The 22,675-nt window shown below is 43.3% G+C and overlaps 1 protein-coding gene across 1 annotated transcript in view; it reads left to right on the forward strand.

Moving 5' to 3' along the window:
- Positions 1-3,821: 3,821 nt before the first annotated feature.
- Positions 3,822-22,675, forward strand: part of LOC127476169 (amphiphysin) — a 117,479-nt gene continuing 98,625 nt past the window's right edge. The window contains exon 1 of the mRNA XM_051798734.1: positions 3,822-4,013. Within this exon, the coding sequence (XP_051654694.1) occupies positions 3,945-4,013 (69 nt within the window). The 5' untranslated portion in view covers positions 3,822-3,944. The remainder of the gene's footprint in view (positions 4,014-22,675) is intronic.

Genomic DNA, 22,675 nt, shown 5'->3' on the forward strand with positions numbered 1-22,675 from the left:
CATTCTTGGATCTCAGGGAAGCTTGTCTTTCTTATCACCCTAGTCTTTTCCTCAAGTTTGTATGTTATCGACACACCGACTGTGTAAAAAGTGAAAAAGCGTGGTATTAACTAAGTGATACTTAATTACTTACTCCTACCCCCACCTGCAAACCCTAAAGGATTTTGGATCTCCAGTCATGTCTTCTTATCTACTTGCACTGCCTCAAACCTGAAAAGATTCACCCAAACGCAACAGTAATTCCAGGAATTCTCTCTAGCGTTTTTTTTCCCCCTTTATTTGAAGCTCATTTCTCTAATTCCTGTTTTTCCAGGGAAGAGGACTTGGAGGATGGAAGAAACGTAACTCTCCCCTGCAGAAGGCCAGCATGGACATCTGTGTCCTGTGGGTGCTACCCAGGAAAGAATTTCCTACAGAAACATCACTGGTGCTTATTCTGTGAGCAATCTCTGTAGCCCTTCATTAGTGATGCTTTCCCATGTAAATCGCATTTTGTGGAGTTTCAGAGCCCGGGTTGTCAACCCAGAAATTTGCTGATTGAAATCAGTCACAGGACAGACATACATGGTAACAAGTAAGGCCAGTGTCTACTGTATGTAGCTCTGTGAAGCTGGATAGGTTCAAATAATGAAGCTGAAATCAGAGGACACCTTTCAGATAAAATACTTCCCAGTTTTGGAACTAATGTTCTGTGCCAGAATGTAAGTATCAGTCCAACACATGTTAGTACTTTAATGGCTGAGACAGAGGTGTTAATATGAAGTTATGGCAATACAGGAAAAAGTAAAAAAAAAAAATAAAAATCTGTATTTGTCTTTAATAAGAAGAATTTTAATTAAAAATAAGTGCCTAAGTACTAAATATAGAACACTTTTTTTTTTTTATTTCAGATATTTGTTAAAATTTTCCTCTGGACTAGATTTTTACAGGATTTAGAGCTACACTTATTTTATTAAAACATTTTTCATTTGGTGTGTATTTTCCATAGTGTTCCTTACTTTCCTTGTTATGTGAGACAGACAGCTCTTCTCTCTGTGACTCACATCCAAAAGGCAGCAAGACCTCCAGAAACTGCCCAGATAATTTAAACGGTCTTTTACTGCCCATTATATGCTGACCTGAACTGCAAGTATAGTACCAAGCTGTCACTTGCAAAAGGAGATTTAAAATTCAGGTCTTGTACTCCTGAAACCATTCAATTTCTCATATTGCTTTCCCATGTTTGCTAATCTGTTTGTCTCAACTGGCATCGTATTTATGTCCATACATTCTGCCTCCCTAAATCCACATTACAGTGCAATTTCAACTCCCGGGCTGTCCTGCAGCTTCATTTCCCACTCCAATTTGCCACTACACTGAATATTATAGTGGTGTGCTTATGATGGGGATGTCTTTTATCTGCTATGGTGGAGTGTGAATTGTGAGCGTCCATATGTTGTGATTTGTAGAGCTCTGTGAGGTGCAAGTCGCTTATTACTCCATGGCAGTTGATATTTATATTTAAATTATCATTGCAATGGAGATGGCTAAAAGACACCTGTCAATTTTTTCTATCATCAGTATTGTAAAATTTACTCCTATGGACCAGTGTCTTCTAATTGTATTGCTTTACACAAATAGTGATCAGAATGCAGAAATGAGTGATGAGAAATCATGTTGTTGAAGAGTCAGAAATTATGTAAATTTCTTCTTTTTCTAATGAACATTTCAAGTGAACAAGGATCATCACCTGGAAAAACTGGTGATATAACAGTTGTACTAATACTTACCTTCTCCCTTCCCTTTAGAGACTTTATTTTCAAAAATCACCACTCTCTTAGGAGCATTTTTCTATGAATGACTGTTATTCAAGAGTGAAACTGAAGTGAAATCTCATTTGAAAATAACACCAAATAAACAATAACAACAAAAATAAGGAGAAAATAAGCAGGGTAAATTGTACTACAGAATTATTAATTTTTAAACAACAACTATTTCAGAATAAAGTATGAGCAAACCAGAGAAAAATATGCTTTGAAACACATGTTAATGGGAAGATTTTCTCTGAAGAATTACAATAAATGTTATATGCAACAGAGTATGGAGAAATCAGCCTGATTGTTTTCTGATAATTACTTTCCAAAATCTAGCTGATAGAGAGCAACGCACCCATTGATAAACCAGCCAGTGAAAAAGCCTTGGCTGTTGTCCAAGGTAATCAAATAGAGCAAAGCCAGTGCAAGTCAGCCAACTGAGGAGGAAAAGACCAGCTCTCTGACAGTACACATCTTCATGCTCCCCATCCACCAGCATGGAAAAGCATTTTTGGGCTTAGTGACGCAGGATCTACGATTATATCAGACAACAGGGGACAAAAAGGCACAGGAGAGTGTTCTCCCTCCCTCTACTAGCCCGAAGGCAACCAAAGGCAACCAAATGCAACCAAATGCAACCAAATGCACCCTGCACTGCTGATACCTGCTACTTTTGTTATACTTTGGTGAAGAAAATGCATAAGTAATCAAAGTTAAGACCACCTCTTTTCATGATTTTTTTAATCATTTATGAAGTGGTGAAGTCAGATACCGAACTGGCCAGAAAGAGAAACTCTGAAGATGTGAAAAATTACTTCAAAGAATTTGGGAGCCCTGTGAAAAAGATTTTGTTTTGAACTTTCACCAGCCTAACAGCATTATAAGAGACTGCCTGTAATCTTTTAGACAAAATAATTTCCTTGGTTGCTATGATATGTTTACTTTGGTTTTCTGCTTTTGTTTTGGGTTTGGTTTTGGTTTTCTGGGTTTTGGTTGTGGTTTTTTTGTTTGTTTTGGTTTTTTTTAATGATGTTTATGTGAGAATTGAGTGAGTATGTACCTTGAAACCTTAAAATAGGTCACAATTTCTTAATAAACATTGTTACTGCTGCAGTTGGTATGTTAAATCCACTTCTTAATAGTACAGGACAATGCATCATGCAGGTCTGGGACTGGGCAGATGTCAGAAATACAAGGTCACTGGATTTCTACTCTCCATATCAGGGAACTCCATGCTTGGCCAAACAGCAGAAAAAAAATGGCAGGAGTTAATTTGGGGGCATCATATCTAGGAAGGATGACTTTGCCAGTCTTGAGTGACTGGTGCTGAGAGATTCTGTATTTGGAAGATTTTGAGTGTCAAGGGAGGACAGAAAGTTTTGTCATGACTCTCCAGTTTTGATTTAAAGCTGTAATTTCAGAAATAAGATCAAAAGCCTGAAACCAGTCAGGAGCCAGTTTACTGCTGTTGGCTGTTACACTGAGACAGGAGTGAGCAATGGATGGGAGGAGGATGTCGAGAACAGCACAAATGGCAAGTTCAGCGTGTACGACATTCAGCAGCACGGGCACGGTGAGCCCAGCACGGCTGATGGTTGTGCTGGGCAAGCCCAGCTCGGGCCCAGTTGGGGTACAGGTCCTAAACTGCAGCACCCATCTACTGCACTGAAGGTCTGTGATGCTGCAGCCCCAAAAACAGAGTGAAAGGTGTCAAAGGAGCTTGGACGCTGGGAGACACTCTGACCTGGTGGAAACTTCTAGGGGAATAAATAGGGTCTCTGGCTGTACAGTGGGGCTTGTGCCGGTAGTGGACGCAGCCGTCAGCTGCCACAGCGCTGGCGGCTTCTACAAATCATCATCGCCGTTCTCTCTTGATGTGTTTCATCTCCACGAGACGACGCTGCCGGCCCTGCGGGGTCCCAGGAGCCGCCTCTCCGGGGTCCAGGGGCGGGCAGTGGCGGGGGGGCCCGCGGCTCACCTGAGGCGGCGGCGGCGGTAGCCCCGCCTCTCCCCGCCGTGTCTTTAAAGCCCTCCTCCTTCTCCTCGCCCTCTCTTCATCCCTCCATCTCTGTCTCGCCTTTGCCGCTTGCAGCCGCCGGGCTCTGCCTCGCCCGCCTCCCCTCCCCACCCTCCCCATCCCCGCCGCCAGCCATGGCCGACATGAAGACTGGCATCTTCGCCAAGAACGTCCAGAAACGCCTCAACCGCGCTCAGGAGAAGGTGCGCTCCGGGGCGGGGGAACTGCTGGGGAGGGGCGCAGAGGGAAAAAGGGAGCGGCGGCAGTGCCGGGGGTCCGCGAAGGCTTGCAGCCCCGCTCGCCCCCAGCGCCCGCCGCTGCGGCTCCCCGTGCCCGCGCCCGCCGGGGCGCCGAGCTGCGGCCGGGGCCGGGCACGGGGGCGCCGGCGCTGTTATGTAACCGGCCCACTTCACCGCCCGGCCGCTATCCCCGGCCCCGCCGGCCGGTCGCTCCCCGCCGGGACGCGGCGCTGCGGGCGCTGCCGGTGGCCACTTGCCGCAGGCCCGAAGCAGTCGTCGCTCCCTTGCCCTTCAGGAGGCGCGGGGCTGCCCGCGGGAGTGGCTGCGCATCGCACCGCACCGCGGCGGGGTGGCCGCGCTGTCTCCCCGGCCCGCGCCGGGAAGCGCGGGCTCGGCTCGCCTCGCCTCACCGCCCGTCGCCCGCCCTCCTAAGAGGATTGCTTTTCCTTTAATATCCACGCCGGTTCATCCCCAGCTGCGGCGATCCCGCCCAGCAGCCCCGCCAGCGGCCGCCCGGGGTGACAGGCACCGCTGTGTGACAGGAGCCCGGGGGGGCTGGCACGGCCCGCGCCTTCCTCAGCGGCTGCCGCGGTTTTGGGGAGCTTCGCGGGATGTCACGGGGCTGATCGAAATGTTCTGCGGCTGATGATGTGTATTGCTTAGGAAGACGGTGCCGGTTCTGGTATTGCTGTAGCCTGGAAATGAACAACGGGCGAAGTCGGGGAGAATTTGCAGAAACTCCTGACCAAAGATGCGGGCCTTACTGACCACTGTTTGTTTTGTTCATCTTCATTAATGAAAGCCGATAGGTATGGATGTTCTACACGAATAGCTCCTGTGTAGCTGTTGGGTGTCTCAAAACAAGACCACAGATACAGATATTAAACATAGCAGAAAAGCATTTCTGTATGCTACATATAGCAGCTGTGTCTGCTGTTAGTACAGTTTGCAATAAAGCTGTTCTCAGCATGAATTTTGGAGACATGGTTGTCAGCAAGCATTGCAAGTCATCTCTTTTGAGGGCTAATAAAACCCCTCTAGCATATATCCTGTGTTGTAATACACCCTAGGTAATAGGGCTCTGGAGAATTAAGAGAGGTTATTTATGACCATATTTCTTCTACTTCACTGCCTATAAATACTCACCTTTTTGCCACACATTGAATTTTGTGGAGCTCTAATGGCATAAAATTTGCAACAATTAATATGTAGAAAAGTCTTATACATGATCATGTTAGTCTTTAAGAATCCAGTAGTTTAGTCTGTTGCAGACTAGTGATTAATTTTCTGTTTTAATTACTCCTAATTCATGAGGACTTTTCAATACCAAAGACTTGATGCATTTCCATTCTTGCAGGTTTTGACTACAACTGTTTTTGAGTAAAACACATAATACACGCTTTAGTAGTTTGGAAAGATCCGATGACTTTATGGTGTGAGTTGATCCGGGTTAGTAGTTGAAGCCTAAAAATGCTGATAATTTCCATGTGTCTTTGTCAGTGTTGCTGTGATTAACCATCTGAAAAAGCACTGGTGCAAGTCTTAATAATCATATGTACTGGTTCCAGCTGTGACTGTTCAAAAGTGGGAGGTCCTGCTCACAGAAATGGATGGGCATACCAGAGAGAAGACCTTAATCTGAGTACCTGAGGTACCTGGTACCTGGCAAAGACTTCTGGTTCACCAGCCTCAGGGTAGCTGCCTCAAGCCCAACAGGTGCCTTGGGTGCAAACCGGGGATGCTGGTAGGCTCTGACAGATGGGCTGCTCTACCTTCATGTTGATGATCAGCCATGGTAATAAGGGGAGAACTTGTCTGGTTTGATCTGCATGTGTTGCAGTCAGACATCTGGCAATTTTGGCCTCATTTGGCATCTGTGGTGATAATTTCTTATGTCAGTGGTCTAAAAGTTCCTTTTTTACAGGGTTATTTACAAGCTGCTAGAGGCTCGACACAGAGTAGGTCACAGTATCAGTGGCCTGATACTGAATAGGTCACGGTACTATGTAGCTCTGTATCCTTACCTCCTTCATCCTGGCATGCACATGTAGTTATTGCCATGAGCTGTGCACATCTTGCTCTCTCATGCATACATTTCTGGTTAGCTTTGAGTTCCTTTACGGTTATACAACATAAAATCCTTCATTATTTTTGCTAAAACTTTACTTTAAAAAAAACCCAACAAACAAATGGGAATGATAGAGAATGATTGGGGTTTATTTGTTTTGGGTACTTGATGGCAAGTAAATTGTATCTAGGAGTTGAAAATCTATGATTCCAGATGGTATGAATAGGATGGTATCGTGACAGGTGTGTAATATCACACTGGCTTAAAGAGATTTTTTTTTTATACATTCTGAGTTGTTTTATCTTGTTGTTTATATTGGCTTTGGGCACTTTCAGTTTTCTTAATGTATCCTTATAGTTCAATGTTTTTATTAAGCATTTATCCATAACGTTCTATTTGTTATTGATGCAATGTATGTTTTAAAAACATGGAGTGGCTCTAAAACATGGACCTTTATTTATGGAAACTATTTGTCTAGTGATGCTATCATTACTTCCAGTTCCTTACAGTCCAGAAGAAATTCTAGTTACATGGTGTAGGTTGCATGTGCCCATAGTGTACCTAGTCACTCTTTATATGACAAAAGCTAAATAACTGGAAAATATTGAGCAAATCTGTCTGTCTTGTCTTAGGAGTGTTAAATCGGAGAGTTGTGCAAAATTATTTCCATATATCATTCAGGTGTTGATTTTTGTGGTAGCATGTGCCCTGGCACCCTGATTTTGAATCAGTGAGTGTCCCACTAGTCTTCACTGCATTTCTTCAATGACTTCTCCTCCAAAATTCAGGAAGTGTGGACATACTGAGCTTGCAGCATCTGCTGGAAGCTGCCAACAGTCAGCTGAAGAATCTGGATTAAAGTTTTAAAAGCTCCAGATCAATTTAGGAACCTACATCCCAGCCATAAAAGTAAATGAAATGCCAGTGTGTTTAAAGGACTGTTTAAAATGAAACCAGAAAAGATGTATTGGTAACCAAGGCTGACCAAGTCGATTCTGAAAACAAGATTACTTGGATGAAAAGGCTGAGTTTGTATCCCTAGGTTCCTCTGCAAATTTCAGTTTAAGCTGATAACCCAATATGTAGCACTACTTATCTCCTTGTGCTCTCTTCTATATCCCAACAACTCTCATAGAATAGAATAGTTCAGCTGGAAGAGGCCTACAGTGATCATCTCGTCCCACTGCCTGACCATTTCAGGGCCAACCAAAAGTTAAAGCACGGCTTTAAGGGCACTGTCCAAATGTTTCTTCAACACTGACAGGCGTTGGGGGTGGTGCATCGACCACCTCTCTAGGAAGTCTGTTCCAGGGTTTGACCACCCTCTGAGTAAAGAAATGTTTCCTCATGTCAAGTCTGAACTTCCCCTGATGGATGCAGCTTTAAGCCATTCCCATGTGTCCTGGCACTGGGTACCAGGGAGAAACGCTCAGCAGTTTTCCAGTTCCCCTCTGCAGGAAGCTGTAGGGAGCAGGGAGGTTGCCCCTCAGCCTTCCTCCTGTCCAAACCAGACAAACCCAGTACCCTCAGCCTCTCCTCAGAGCCCATTCCTGCCAGCCCCTTCCCCAGCTCTGGTGCCCTTCTCGGGACACGTTCAAGCACCGTCACATCCTTTTTAAATGATGGGGCCCAGAACTGCACACACTACTCAAGGTGAGACTGCACCAGCACTAAGTACAGGGGGACAACCACCTCTCTTGGCTGGCTGGTGATGCTGTGTTTGATGCACCCCAGGATGTGGTTTGTCCCCTTGGCTGTCAGGGCACACACTGCTGACTCCTGCCGAGCCTCCTGCCAACCAGCACTCCCAGGAACTCCTCTGCAGGGCTGCTCTCCTGCCACTCCTCTCCCAGTTTAGCCTCATGTCCAGCATTATTCCATCCCAGGTACAGAACCTGGCCTTTATTCTTATTCAGTTTCATGTCATTGGTGATTTCCCAATGCTATCCAGATCCCTTTGCAAGGCTTCATGTCCCGTGGGAGAGTCAGTAGCACCTCCCAGTTTAGTATCATCACCAAACTTACTACCTGTGCATTCAACTGCATCCTCCAGATCACTGATAAAAAGATTGAACAGAACTGGCTCTAGAACTGAGCCCTGAGGAACAGCAGCGGTAACTGGTCACCTGACAGATACTTCCCTGTTCACTACAACTCTTTGAGCCCTGCCCTTCAACCAATTCTTCACCCAGTGCACTGTGTACCAGCTCATTGCACTGTTGGACAACTTATCCAGAAGGATGCTGGGAAGAACAGTATCAAAAGCCTTTCTAAAACCCAGAAGAACTACATCTACCATCTTCCCTTCATCCAGGCAGGTGACCTTATTGTAGAAGGTTATTAAATTAAACAGGACTTTCCCTTTGTGAACCCATGTTAATCATGCCTCCATTGTTCTTTAAATGTCTTTCAGTAGAATCTGGTATGATTTTCTCCATATTTTTTTCCAGGAACCGTTAGACTAGCAGGTATGTAGTTTCCTTGGTCTTCTCTCATGCTCTTCTTGTAAACGGATGTAACATTGGCTAACTTCCAGTTGGTGGGGCCTCCCAAGACCTTTGGTAGATGACTGAGTGGTCCTGCTGTAACATCTGCTAACTCCTTCAGTACTCTGGGATAAATCCCATCAGGCCCAATGGACTTAGTAACATTCAGTTGATACAACTGGTCCCTTACAATTTCAGTGTCCACAAATGGAAAGTTAGTGTTCCTGCAGTCATGGTCCTCTGAAAACCCAAGGTAGCATCATGGACATTAGCTCCGTCACACAGAGAGGACCACTATTATGGGTGGTTTCTGGGCTACTGGGTTGGTTTCCTCCATGGCCTGAGAGAAAAGTAACAGCACGAGGTTTGTTCTTGGAAGCCAAGTGTCAGAGGCTGTGTCAGGGATGCTCAGCAGCTTTGCCCAGTGCATGGCAACCAAGGGCAGGGGCAGCACCCTGGGCACAGGACTTTCTTGGGGCCAGGACCCCAAAGGCTTTCCTCTGAAGGATGCTGTGTGGAGTGCTGGTGAGTGGGGAAGTGGCAGGCAGGGCTGCACATGGGGGCTTCTCTCACCCTCATGTCACAGTGTTACCACCCTGCAATGCAGCAGTGCTCTGGGAGCAGGATAAAAGGGAACATACTCCCATGTCCCACTGTCAAAGCTGGCATGGAACCAGCCCATAGACATCCACGAGGAAGTCCTCGAGGAGCCGGTGGAATTACTTGGAAGGAGGAAAACTGGAAGCAAGGCCAGCTGTCAGTGGCACTCAGCCTTTGGGAAACAGATATAGGCCCCTCACATAAGGAGAAGAACCACCAACCCCTGGAGGTGTCTGAGGCTGTCAGGCCTCTTCAGATGGATAGCTGTAGTAAGTTCAAGTGAATACCTTCTTGAGGAGCACTGCAGAGCTTACTGTCCTCAGCTCCCGTGGAACCAGGGGCAGCTGCTGTAAGTAGGGATATACAGAGATGTTGCCAGCCGTCCTAGGGCTTTGTAGCACCCACCGGTGCCCTGCCAGGTGCAGAAAGGATTCTAGACCCTCAGGTTGATCAGGCTGAGGACATTTGACCACTCTCAGAAACTCCTGAGATGACTCCAGGTTGAGGGAGATTGGGCTTAGGCTTAAGGTTGAACTCAATGATCTCAGAGGTTTTTTCCAACCTAGTTGATTCTGTGATATCCTGGAAGGTGTGACCAGCCTGTGGGACAGGAGACGGGTCTTGCTGATATGCTCAGGGCAGCTGATTGCTGACACTATGATCAGGAAGGAGTTTTCCCCCAGGCAGATTGATGCTAGTCCCCAAGGTTTTTTTACCTTCCTCTGCAGCATTGAGCATGACCACTTGTCAGGGCTCTCCAGTCCCTTTTAGGTGGGTTGCTGCCTGCTGCTCATGCACCACGAAGATGGCCTGTAGATGAGGGGAGGAAGGCTTTTTTTCCCTGCCATGGTGGGCTGCAAGTGTCTTAGGGAGTTTTTTACCTTCCTCTGCAGCCTGGAGCACAGCCTATTGCCAGGGCTCCTTCGGGCCATTTTGACCAGGTGCTGACTACTCCTGCACCGTGAAGATGGCCCTCGTGCCCCTCATCCAGGGGTAGGAAGCTTTCTAGACTCCCAGGGTGGACCCCAAGTGTGGTCCCTGGATGTTGCTTCTTGTCCTTCGTAGCACTGAGCACAGCCCCTTGTCAGGGCTCCTCTGGGCCCCTGCAGCTTCGTTCTTCTTGCCTCATACCTCCAAGGCACCACTCATGCCCTATCTCTCTCTGGCCTCTTGCTCATTGTAAGCTTGGAGTGGGAGCGAGCTCTGCTCTTCCCTTGGCTCCATTTCCCCAGGGGTTCTTGCCTGTGCAAAACAGCCTGTGCTTGGAAGGACTCCAGGCTTGCTGCCCCATCCAGAGCTGCCACTTTTCAGCTCTCCCTGCCTGCAACACAAGCACAGGGCAGGCACAAGAATGCTTTTCATGCATCCCTAGCCAGGAAGCACAGCAACAAAGCAAGTTTTGGAAGGCAAAATTGTGCCTGTCGTTGATACATGTCATACACTGGAAAATACCTCACAGTACTACATACTCTTCTTCTGACCTATATTCCTGCTGCTGCTTTTTGTGTCTCTTGTGTTTGCCAGACTGCAGAGGATGTATTTTCAAGCTAAACTAAGAAATGCATCAGCCTGCTTCTGGCTACACATGCATGTTGTGTTAGTGCTTGTGAACATCAACTCTGAAACAGATGGAGAAAAATAAAAATTAAAATATCATGTTTCCAGCTGTAACCTGTAACCTGTTATGTGTCCTTGTAAATGTTTTTGCAGCTGAAAGCCCCCTGTTGTGTCAGACAAATGACAGACTCATTGTTATTTGACTCATGCTAAGTACAGCAAATAGAACAGTTATGCTATGTTACACCCAGAGTTCTGCACAACAAGCTATGACCCAGGTCTGAGGGCTCCATCCCAGAGAGCTGCTCTCTGCAGTACAGGTCCCAGACCAATCCAGGAGACAGGGATAGGAAGGGGCACACTGCCAGCATGGCTCAGGCAGGCACTGAAGGCCCCATGCTGAGCTGGAATACGTCCACTAGCCCCTTGGCAGGAGCTGGTGGGGGTGGGCATCCCAGGGGAGTCCAGTGGCAGCCACTGAGGCCTGTGAGCGCTCCCAGGACCCTGATAGAGAAAGACTTGCACTGCTCATGTGCTCTCCTTTAGATATTGATGGTTGGCCACTTTGGAGACGGAGTGTTGGGCCACAGGGACCTTTTCACTGATGGAGTACTGTTGTTCGTAGACTATTTTGTTTTAGTATGTTTTTCCAAGGGAAACAGCTCAGGCAACTCAAAAAATGAGCGCAAAGAGAGGAAAAACAATCCATGGGAAAATGAACAGGTATTGCTCAACTGTGAGACAATTTGCATTTAGATGAGAAACATATCCTACATCAGACTGAGGTTTTGATCTTTGAGCCTTGCTAATGTCAGGAATGGTGGGGTTTGCCATCCTGTGAAAACTCATCTCAGCTGGATAAACTCAGAAGACTTTCGAAAACCACGTCACGCTTGGTTTTTGCAAATTTGTGCAGATGGTCCCATTGTCTTGAGGTGATCCAGAGCTCCCGCCTCCCTCAGAAGACCCATGCCTCGTTCCCACAAGGTGACAGAGCCAATGCCTAGCCTGGGAGATGGTTATGGGTATTTACTGCCTTCTGCTAGTGCAGGGTTGGAAAGAAAAGTCATCAGAGATTTCCTCAGCATGTACTAGAAGAGAAAGAAGCAGGTAGGAAGAAGACTATATTTGAGTAGAATAGAATAGTTCAGCTAAAAGAGACCTACAATGATCTGGTCCCACTGCCTGACCACGTCAGGGCTGACCAAAAGTTAAAGCATGGCTTTAAGGGCACTGTCCGATTGCCTCTTCAACACTGAGATGACATACATGGGTCATTGACCACCTCTCCAGTAGGTCTGTTCCAGGGTTTGACCACCTTCTCATAATAAACCCAGCTGCTGCTGTCACAATGCTTCTGAAACTCTGTTCCGGTAAGGCTTATTCCTGGACCTTTCTTGTGTAGCTCTTGAAAATCCAACTAATACATTTTTTTATGTTTAACTTCTAAGTCAGCAGTATATTTGGTTTCATCTGAAAGTTAAACTGTAAGTACTCCAATTTATGAGAACTTTGGAGACGTAACTAGGGTTTAAAATGTTGTAAAGGAGGAGATTCCCTAAAGGGAAAAGGTAAACTTCTGTCTGGGAGGGAATTTTGTGATTCTATACAGGTCATGTTTTGTAACTGATGTCTACTCTGAGGTCGGAGATAGGTATCTGCAAGAATATACTTGTGAAAGGCATATTACATACATTACACCTGTGCTGACCTGTTTGCAATGTGATGATATGGTTCTAGCAACCTCGGTTCATAAAAGCAAATTAGTCTAATGATTTAAAACTGACCCCACAGATATTACAAAATCCATTACGCTGAAGTCATTACAGTATTATAACAGACCTCAGTATTTGAGGCCCTGCTGGTGCAAGCACACACAATGATGTGGCAACTTCATCTCTGAAGAGCTAATTCTTAATCTCTGAGTTTACAAACAAAACCAATTACAAGACAATAATTTCTCATGTGAATGGTATGGTCTAAACTATGCAGATCAGAATTTTCTAGGTTCAGGTGTCAGTGTAATGAAAACTTGAATTTTGTTTTTTAGTTATTTTTTTTTTTTTAATAGAAACTGTAGAAAAGGAGTGCAAGTGGCCATCTGGCCCTTTTTCCAAACGAAAGGAGAATCAACTGTACTTAAAATTATATGTTAGGAGTGATTTTTCTAGCCAGCCTTTTAAAGTTTATTATGGTGGAGATTTTACAGCTTCCCTAAATTGATCTATGCCTGTGCTTAGGCATCTCTGGTCAGAAAGTTCTCTTCTCATTGAATATAAATTTTTTTTTTTTTTTTTGCAGTTCAAGTCCCTTGTTCCCTTTTCTAGCTTTCCTCGTTGTAGAGGAATGTTTTCTTTCTTTTTGCTTCAAAATTTATAAGTGGTTTTCCTCTATTGTCAGCATTCCCTATGATCTAACTGGAGTTATTACATGACCCTCCCAATTTGGCCAAACTCTTAGTAAAAAGTAGCTCTTATTAAAATATTGATTGCTTTCAATTATTTTTGATTGCTTTCAATTATTGTAGTTTTTTAATGTACATATTAAAAGATAAAGGTAGATTCTGGTTGTCTGGGTGCCAAGCGTTGGAAAAAAAGGGGAGAGAAAAGCCCCAGGGCTCCTTCCTTTTACGTTCTTATATGGTATTTTCCCTGCTTCATAAAGAAAGATCATCTGTCTCTCCTGTTCCAGTTTCCCCCCCCATATGCAATATTAACCATGATCCTGTAAGTTACTATGTAATACACTCTTCCTCATTGTCACTTAGCTTCCACAGGTCAAGAAAGTGCTGTTTCTTAAGTTTTCTGGGGAACCAGCTGTGTGTTTACTTATCAAAGCATTATTAGTATCAAAGTGGCCTCCTCCTCTGTGCCTGCTTGACAATTTTATCTTTTCTCTTTTATTCTTTCCTATTTCCTTTTTAGTTCTTGAACACATGTCCCTTCCTCTGCTCTTCTCTTTACACTTCACTTAGACTCTCTCTTTAAAATAAATTAATTCTTTAAAAAATCTACTGTTAATTTGTTAGGTTTGGGTCTGGACTGCTTTCTTCACTACATCTTGCCCCTTTAGAAGATCATCTGTTTTGCACTGTCGTATTTTCTAAGCCCTAATGTTTCTGACTCAAGGACTGCCCCATGCTGGCTGTCAGTGAAGCTGTCATCAGTGGTCTGCAGCCACTCCACAGTGAATGCCACCTTCCTGTTGTGGCACAATTAAGACTGTGACTTCATAGTGGAGAGATGTTGGGGTGGTGATAACCTGTGTATCTGGAAAATACAGGAATTCGTGGTCTGGACTGATCACCAATGCCTGCCTCCTCGATTAGGATGTACTACTGGACCCTGGTGCACCTAGCTTTGTAGACAGTGAGGGTAAGAGAGCAGTGAATTAGGGCAGGAAAGGAGAATACAGAGTGACTTTCACCTCAGTGGCCCAAGTTTTATGCACTGGCTAGGAGGAACTGTGAAGAAAAGTGCCCATCTGTCATATCAGAATATTTCAGTGGGGATAAATGGCAGAGAAAAGCAGGGTAAGTATGAGGTGGGGGTGAGCATGGAGGGGAGATCAGCATGCCTGTGCCCTTCCTGCAGCACAGTTGTCCAGGCTGTGGGGAGCCTCTCTTACTGGCTTGCAAAGTAGTAAAAGCAGGTGTGGGATGGCAGACAGTATACTGAGTTTGGGAGAAAATGAAAATAAAGAGTGAAAGATGCCCTTTAACAGTTTTTTTTGTGTACATGAAGAGGACTATAGCTCCTTGAACTCGCCTGAAGATGTCAGAGGGATTTTTTCACCTGCCTAAAATATAGCCAAAGGGATGCACCCCTACCAAAACCTCTGATCAGGCAAAAGTCACTACCTGCTATGCCAGTCCACTCATTTACCTCGAGGACTGCAGAGTGTGGTGAGAAGGAGTAGCAGATGGCTCTGCTACTTCACCATGGAGGGCATTTTCCCTAGAGAACTGTCATTTGCTTTAGTTCACTGAGCTCTGCTGCAAAGTCAGCTACTTGGAGCCTACAAGAGGGACAAGAGGGCATGGTCTTAAGCTGTGCCAGGGGAGGTTTAGGTGGAATATTAGGAAGACATTTTTTACAGGGAGAGTAATCAGGCATTGGAATGGGCTGCCCAGGGAGGTGGTGGATTTACCATCTCTGGATGTTTTTAAGATGAGACTGGATGTGGCACTTAGTGCCATGGTCTAGTAACCGCAGCAGTGTTGGATCAAGGGTTGGACTTGATAATCTTGGAGGTCTTTTCCAACCCAATTGATTCTATCATTCTATGATAATCTACAATCCAAAGTGTTTCCAATGCTGTGTCAGTCTTCCCTAAATGTTCTGCAGCACCAGCATCACTGCTGTGCGTCACTGAATCTTTGCTGTTCTCAAATGCAAAATTATTTATTCCAGATTTAATGAGTAGCTAGTTAGTTAATAGTTGCCAGAATCATAAACCAGTGACCAGCTTGGAAAAGCAATTGTGTCATTTTGTTGTTTTGAGTCTCTGCTAGTTGGAGTTTACTAATCTTAAGCAGAGGGTATGGTACAATTTAGACCTGTGTTAGATGCACGCAACACATTACTTGATGCTTATTCTTTCCCTTCCTCTCTTGTATGTCTAACCAAACAAGTTGTTGCAGACATAATCAGGAAAGACATTTAGAAAATTATTTGACTTCTTTTACTTCATAGGTGAACCTAGCTGCACACATCAGAGGTTTAAAAATCAGTACTCGGCCTCCAAATGTTGTAGGCTATCAAAGAATACTGAATGTTTGTTTTATTTTATTTGTCTCCTGTTGTGCATGAGAGGAGGGACAGATGGTACCGCTGGAAGAGGGCTCTATTCCCTCAGGGTCTGCAGGGCTGACCAAGGTCCTCCCTGTGTACGGGAAAGCTGGGAATAAAGTGACAGCACCCCACATAGTCAGTGCTAAGTACCTGTAGAAAAACTGAAAGACAGGAAAGGAGAAACGGAGAGCAAAATTGCCTGGTAATTAAGACAACAGTGCCAGAAGTGCAAATGTGAAAGCTGAAGGAGCCTGCAATGGGATGCATTCATTAGCTGTGTTTTTACTAGGAGATTCAGCTGAGTCCACAGGAACTTCATCCAAATGGTAGCCTTAGGATTTAGTCCAGCAGTGCTATCACTCCAGATTCAGTGAAGTCAAGGTGCTGTATGTATCCCAGGGCTTTTGAACTTACTCCTGCTCTCTGTTCTTGTACTAAAAAAAAACCCTCCTATGAAATTTGTGCTTCCAGGGTCTGAAAAACCTGTTTCAGAGAAGGCAAACCTCACTGATGTTTTGCAGAGCTGAAGAGGGTTTTATTCTTAACACCACCCTGGCATATTTTCCTGTAGCATCAATTGAAGAACATATTTGTTGCAAGCATAGTGCCAACATCTTTTATGCAAAGTTTCATAGTAGGGTAAAAATAAATAGTAATTCAGAAGGTGGCTGAGAATCTAGATTGATTTGACAGCCAAGCTGAGAAACAAATCAGGAAGAAATTTAGGCAACCCTTAGATGACAAACGCATGCTATTTGAAGGGCATCTTAACTCCTAAATGAGTCACTCCTCCCAGAGTCATGACTGGCAACATGGGACGATGGGGAGGAACCAGCTTTGTCAAATATGGTTCAAATATGGACTGAAAAATATTTTGGATCAAGAACACGTGTTTACAGACTGCAGGATGAATACAAACTTGAATACAGTGTGTTTTTCTTAGTGTTTCAACTCGGATTGTGCTGTTCAGTTCTGGTTTCTATAGTGAGGGCTGGTTTCTATAGGCAGCGTTTATCTGGAAAAGAAGTAAAAAGACTGGTCCCCATCCTACCAAAGGCTTATCATGAAATATGCTGATTAATAGTGGTGCTCAGTAGCATCTATTATCAGAAGTGTTGGTGGGATTGAAGTAGCCATATAAACTCTTCTCTGACTCAAAGAAGGATATTTTTTACACTCTCTTATACAGAAAGATTCCTTACTTGTGTGAAAGCAGTCACAGATCAAGCAAATTTGATTATGCATTAATGCATCTTAGAATTTTTTTCACATTTAATGAATCTAAAAAAAAAGGCAATGTGAAGTCATTCTCAAATGTAAAGCACTTCTGTCTTTCTGAAACTCAGAGTATTTTCAGATTTTCTTCAGAGAAGGTGCTATCATTACATGTTGAAAAAAAAATACCCAAACACTTCCGGAGAATTGTGCTGGATCCCCATTTTTTGGGTTCTTTTTAAGTCTTATTAAAAAAAAGTGGAAATAGGAGAAGGGTGGGGGAAGGCTTTCTAAAAGTGTCACGAACTCATTTCCACTCTAAGATATGTATACCAACAGGTTATGTGTACATCTAAACCAGCTGTAGCTATACCAGTACTGAGCAGGATGTTGCTGATCACAGCAAAATTACTTGTTGAACTACTAAAACATGTTAAAAATAGAGTAAGTTTCATCCAAGGGTTTTAGCTCTAAGACTTCCAAAAGAACTCAGTTCTCACTGACTTCCTCATTTAATTTCAAGTTGTTGGTAACTCAGTTCCTCATTCACAAACATGCCTTTCTGCACTGCTAGCACCTCTTTAATTGTGGTGTGAAGGGTTTCCACCTTGTACCCCTCAGTTATCTAGAAATTATGACTCTGGGGAGACTCAAAGAGTACAGTTTTAGGTTACTTTGGCAAAACATGCTGTGTTCTTTGCATTCTCATCTCCGTTCAGTCTCTCCTCTACCAAAGCAGAAGCTCTCCAAGCCTTCATTTGGTGTAGCATGAGGTGAGGTCTCACCTGAAGGATGTAAAGTCCCATGCCTGAGCCGGATGTATCTCTCTGCATTGCAGGAGATAGGGATTGCATTTGTATTCACCCAGATCTGCATCTTAAACACAGCCTGGTCCTTACAGTATTAGCAAAATAAACTGAGAGCACATTGTTTTCTATCCCTAACCTAATGCTTTTGTGCACAGAGACTTTAGGACCAGACTGTTTTGATGCATGAACAATAAAGTTGCTGAACAGTTACAAACTAGAGACGTGTAAAAGCCATACACTTGACACTGACACATGGTCAGGCTGGGCATCCATTGTAGTCAAAGAGAGTAATCATTGGGAAACTTAATTGAACACTGGTCTGTTTGTGCTTTACCACATTTGCTCTGAGGGTCTGCCTATCCTGAAAGGGATACACAGAGATTTTCTTCATAGATCTTCCACAACAAAGTGTAACTTCTGTCTAAAGTTTTAGGAGAACATTACACATCCTGTACAATGACCTTTTTCATATTATTTAGGGATTAAGATTAAAAAAATTGTCTTTCATATTTGCAGTCCTAAGAGAATTTTGTCATAACTTTATTCCAGTATGGAGAGTAAGCACACTCATGTAAACATGATAAATGTCTATCATATAATCCTATAAAATGAACCTAGACAGATGGCTCGGTAACTGTGTGATGCTATGAGAATTAAAGAACTCAACATTAAAGCATTGTTATTCTAGTAAACAATAAAGAAGCTGGGTATGATACCACAAGTTTGTACTGAAACAGGACTAATGGTTAACAAAGGCCTGTGCCTCCATGTGAGAATTTAAATTTTGATGGGGCAAAATTTAATTTAAAATTAAAGGGAAAATTGGTAGCTTCTTACTATCTTTCCACGTGCTAAAAAATAAGAAAAGAGAGGATTGGTCGTTCAAATCTGGACAAAAATCAACACTGATGTGTCTGACGTAAAATGTTTTAGAGAAAAAAATGACAAAATTTTTAAAATTTATGATTAATATCTCATATTTTTCATAAGACCATAATCTGTTGTAGAATATAAAATCCAGTTATTGTTTGTGTTATGTAAACATGAGCTATAGGAAAGAGCATAATAATTTCAAAGCAGTATTTTTTTTCTAAACCTGGGTGTGTGAGTGTGTATTGTTGCTTGGTCCCTAACATATGCAATAGCTAATTTTACCAGAGACATGAAAAAATACCTGTCCTCCCATCTGGGGTCTGACTGATCCTTTGGTCTCTGATGAGCATAGGAATGATGTTTTTCCTTCCTCACCTCCTCAAAAGAAAAGGCTGTGGTTGACTTGTATTGGATAAATCAGGGGAATGATCTTTCATTGACATGAGTCTTTCTGTGATTCACACTTGTACCAAGAGGTATTTTACTCTATCAATAATCTTATGGAAATATATGGAACTATGCAGATTACTTCTATGTACATATAGCAGGAAGAAATGTGCAAAAATACAATATCAACCAGCTTTCCAGTAAGGCTCCATTTATTCCCTTTGCCTTTTTTTAATGTTTAAGTTGTTTTAATACAAAACACTTCTTTTAAAAAAGAATTCAGATCAGAGACTCTTCTTAAGAAACGCCAATTACATCCATCGTAGTATTTAGTATTTGTGCCTCTTGCAAATGGTGATGAATTCACTATCAAATCAAATCTTTTAAAGATCTGATTCTACTCATGTTGATTTTATTTGCAGCAGGATGAGGCTCTGCAGATTAAATATAATCCAGTTCACTGTGTTAACAGGATTTAATACTACATGTACTCTCTGTACTGGCTGTACATTGGACTGGATTTAAATTGTAGCTGGTTGCATAGCTTTCTGCAAATTACACCTGTGCTTATAGGTCTAGTAATGTGCGTACATATATTCCAAGGCAAGAGGAATTTTTACTTTGAGGAAGTAAATGTTGTGAAGCCACATTGTGACATCTTGAGCAGTTATAAGCTGGGGTTTCTCCTTGCTTTGAGAGAGTTTTCCTGGCTATGCCAGCAGCAAGTCTATTGTGGGATCATAAACTTCTTGTTTGACCTTCCCTGGCCTGCATAAATCAATACTTCTAAGTTACTGATACTATGAGTTTTGTGGCTAATTATAACTCTTTCATCAAATTTGAGGAAACCTGCACAGCTACTGCATCCAACTGGGGGGAAATGCCTGACACTGACTTGTGCCAATGTTTTGCAGGAGTTCACTTGCTCAAGCTGTTTTCTTACTCCCTTTGCAACAAACACCTATGTACAAATACAGAGGTCTTAATAGATCAGACTGGAACTGTCTGTCACTGGTTTTAATCTTGCTAATTTTTACTTGCCTGTTTGTACCAATCAGTTGGAATGTCAATGCAGTTTGATTGTTCCCTTTTCTTTTTCTGTACATCAATACCTTATTTTATCTGTTCCATTTCATTTGAGGCCTGGCTGAAGGTGTGTAATATGTATGCCAGACCCAGTCATCAACCTAAAAGACAGTCCTTCTTCCCTTGCTTTGATTTTTTTTAAGAATAAATGCAAATTGTTCATGTTGATTTGTTCAATTAAAAATAATAGAAAACCCACATAACCTCCCATGATTGTTATCAAATCAGAAAAGGACAGTGTAGCAGGCTGGTTTTTTCATATTTTCAAAAAAAAAAGTGAGGTTGGAATTGTTTTATCTTACAAAATAAAAAGACCGAACATTGGTTTAATAAAAATGAGAGCAAATGTTTTCCCCCTCCTTTCCCTTTCATGAACATTTCTCAGTGCATTCCTCAATCACATATACAGCCTGTACAGTCCCCATTCCCATTCCTGCCCCTTCCTCTCTCTTCCATTCAAATCAGCAACTGATCCTTCATTTAAGAATAGAGTAGAATGTAGAATAATATATGTTGGAAGAGACTTGTGTATGCTGACTCATCCACCTCCAACTCAGAGCCGGGACAATGTCAAAGCTAGGTCAGGTTGCTAAAGGCTGTATCCAATTGTGTCTCAAATACCTCCAAGGCTGGAGATTGCCCAACCTCTCTGAGCAGCCTGTTGTAGCATTTCATCATCTCGTGGTGATTTGTTTCGTACTCCATATTTGCTTGTTGCAGCTTATGACTTGCTCTGTCCCTTTCTCTTGTGAACCTCTGAGTAGGGCTTGGCTTGGTCTTCTCTGTAATGACTAGTTAGGTGTTTGGAAATAGAAATCAGGGTTCATTGCCTTATCTTCATTATTTCCTGGCTGAAGAAGCCAAGCTCCCTTCTCATGCCCACTGGTCCAGCCTACTGAGCATTTCAGTGGTCTTCTACTGGTTTCCTTCTAGGTTTCCCATGTGTTTCTTTCACTGGGTAGCCCAGAAGTGGAAGCGACAGCTCTCCCAATGCAGGCTCATGTACTCCAAATACTGAAGGAGAATCATTGCCCTTGACCTGTGTCTAGAGTCTAGTTCTGACTTTTGTCCCTGCAAGGGAGCACGTGACTCTTGGGGTGTGATCCACAGCAGTGGAGAACAGCAGCAGTTTTCCTTGGTTGGAAGAACTGGGAGTAAGGAGACACAAACATGGAGAAGGGCAAAAGCTACTGGGTACCTCAATACCTCTTTGTCATTCATGGTTTTAGGGCTGACTTCCTAAGATAGGTCCCTGAAATGCCTAAGTGAAATTCAAGTGCTGTGCTGCCCCTTGGCCAAGCTTTTGGCTCAGGTATGCCAATTCTCTGGACACAGTTCGGGACGACAGTTTAGCTGATAGTGTTTGTGGGTTTGGGGGGTGGGTTGGTTTGGTTTTATTTTTTCTAGGTTGTTGTTTTGTTTTGGGGTTTTGTGGTTTGTTTTTTTTTTCATGTTGATTGATCTCCACAACAGCTTTTGCTTAAAAACCTGAGTTGGTCCTTCTTTATTAGTGGCCTCATAAACAGTTCTGTTGAGAAGCAAAGCAATAGCAATGCCTGTGTAGAAAAGATCAGGATTCAGACCCACACTCCATTGTGTGGTCAAATTTCTAAGTGGACAGACTATATGGAGTGACTCAGTAAATACCAGAACCCTGCTTTGTACACTGACTAGGCAAACTTAGGAATTACTTAAACATGTTTGCAGCTCCTATCAACTTTCTGGTGTCTTACGCTCTCATAAGGTTTCTGGAGAGTCCAATAACAAGAAGTAACATCCTTGCACATGTGATATACCTGGTAGAAATATTATTGTTTCCCATAGCTGGGAGGAAGGGCTCTCCCCAGACACCCTTCTTTTTCCATAGAGACATACTTTATATGGAGAATGTTAGATTTTTTACATTTTATTTGAAATTTCCTGGAAGCATTTACTGTGTGGGAGTAATTTCAGGCTGGACTTTTTTTCCATGTGTACTGTATGACTGATTGATAAATGTAAGCTGTATTGATGTATTCAACTCAGGAGCACATACCTTCTTGCCTTGAAACTCTGGACCTGGAAAGATCAAGTGTTTCTTTAGATCTTGCCCTTACCTGCTGTGATGCCAAGTTTATGCTATGGAAACTTTTCCTGTGTATCAAAACTAGTAATTTGAAGGTAATGTGGTGCAAATGAAGTGGAAATACAAGGATTTATTCTCAGCTGCTGTAAGCTCATGTGCCCTGGCAGAGTTCCATGTACATGTGGAGCCTTGCTGAAAATGTATTTAAGCATCCCATATGCAAATACAGCATGTATCATTTTACATATGACCTGCTTACCTGCTTTCTAAGGATTATGCTGCCTTGAGAGGTAGACAAAGACATTCCATTTGAGGCAAGAGATGTTCCTGATTCCAAAAGCATTGGGGAAAAAAAAAAAGGAAATTCAAAAAGTAGGCATCCAAACTAAAATTTTAGTTGCTGTTTCAGTGTAATTCACACTGTCAGGGTCCTGGGGGGACCTTACAGTCCTTGCCCAGCCTGCTTCTGTGCATGCCCAGGCCTCTTCATGGCGTACCCTGTTTGCCCTGACACCACCAAACTCCCTTAGAGGTGGGAGCACCGCCTGGGCAGAAACAAAATCTGAGTAAAGGCTTTGAAAACATTTTTATCCATCTTTTATGTGTGTCTACTGCTACTTGTATTATTTTCATCTTACACATGTAGGATCTGGGCCATCTCTTTGTCTTCTTTATTGACAAGGGATT

The sequence above is a fragment of the Manacus candei genome, unplaced genomic scaffold (assembly GCF_025592945.1).
Source record: "Manacus candei isolate 608988 ecotype Guabito, Panama unplaced genomic scaffold, ASM2559294v1 h1tg000049l, whole genome shotgun sequence".
NCBI classification, from domain to species: domain Eukaryota; kingdom Metazoa; phylum Chordata; class Aves; order Passeriformes; family Pipridae; genus Manacus; species Manacus candei.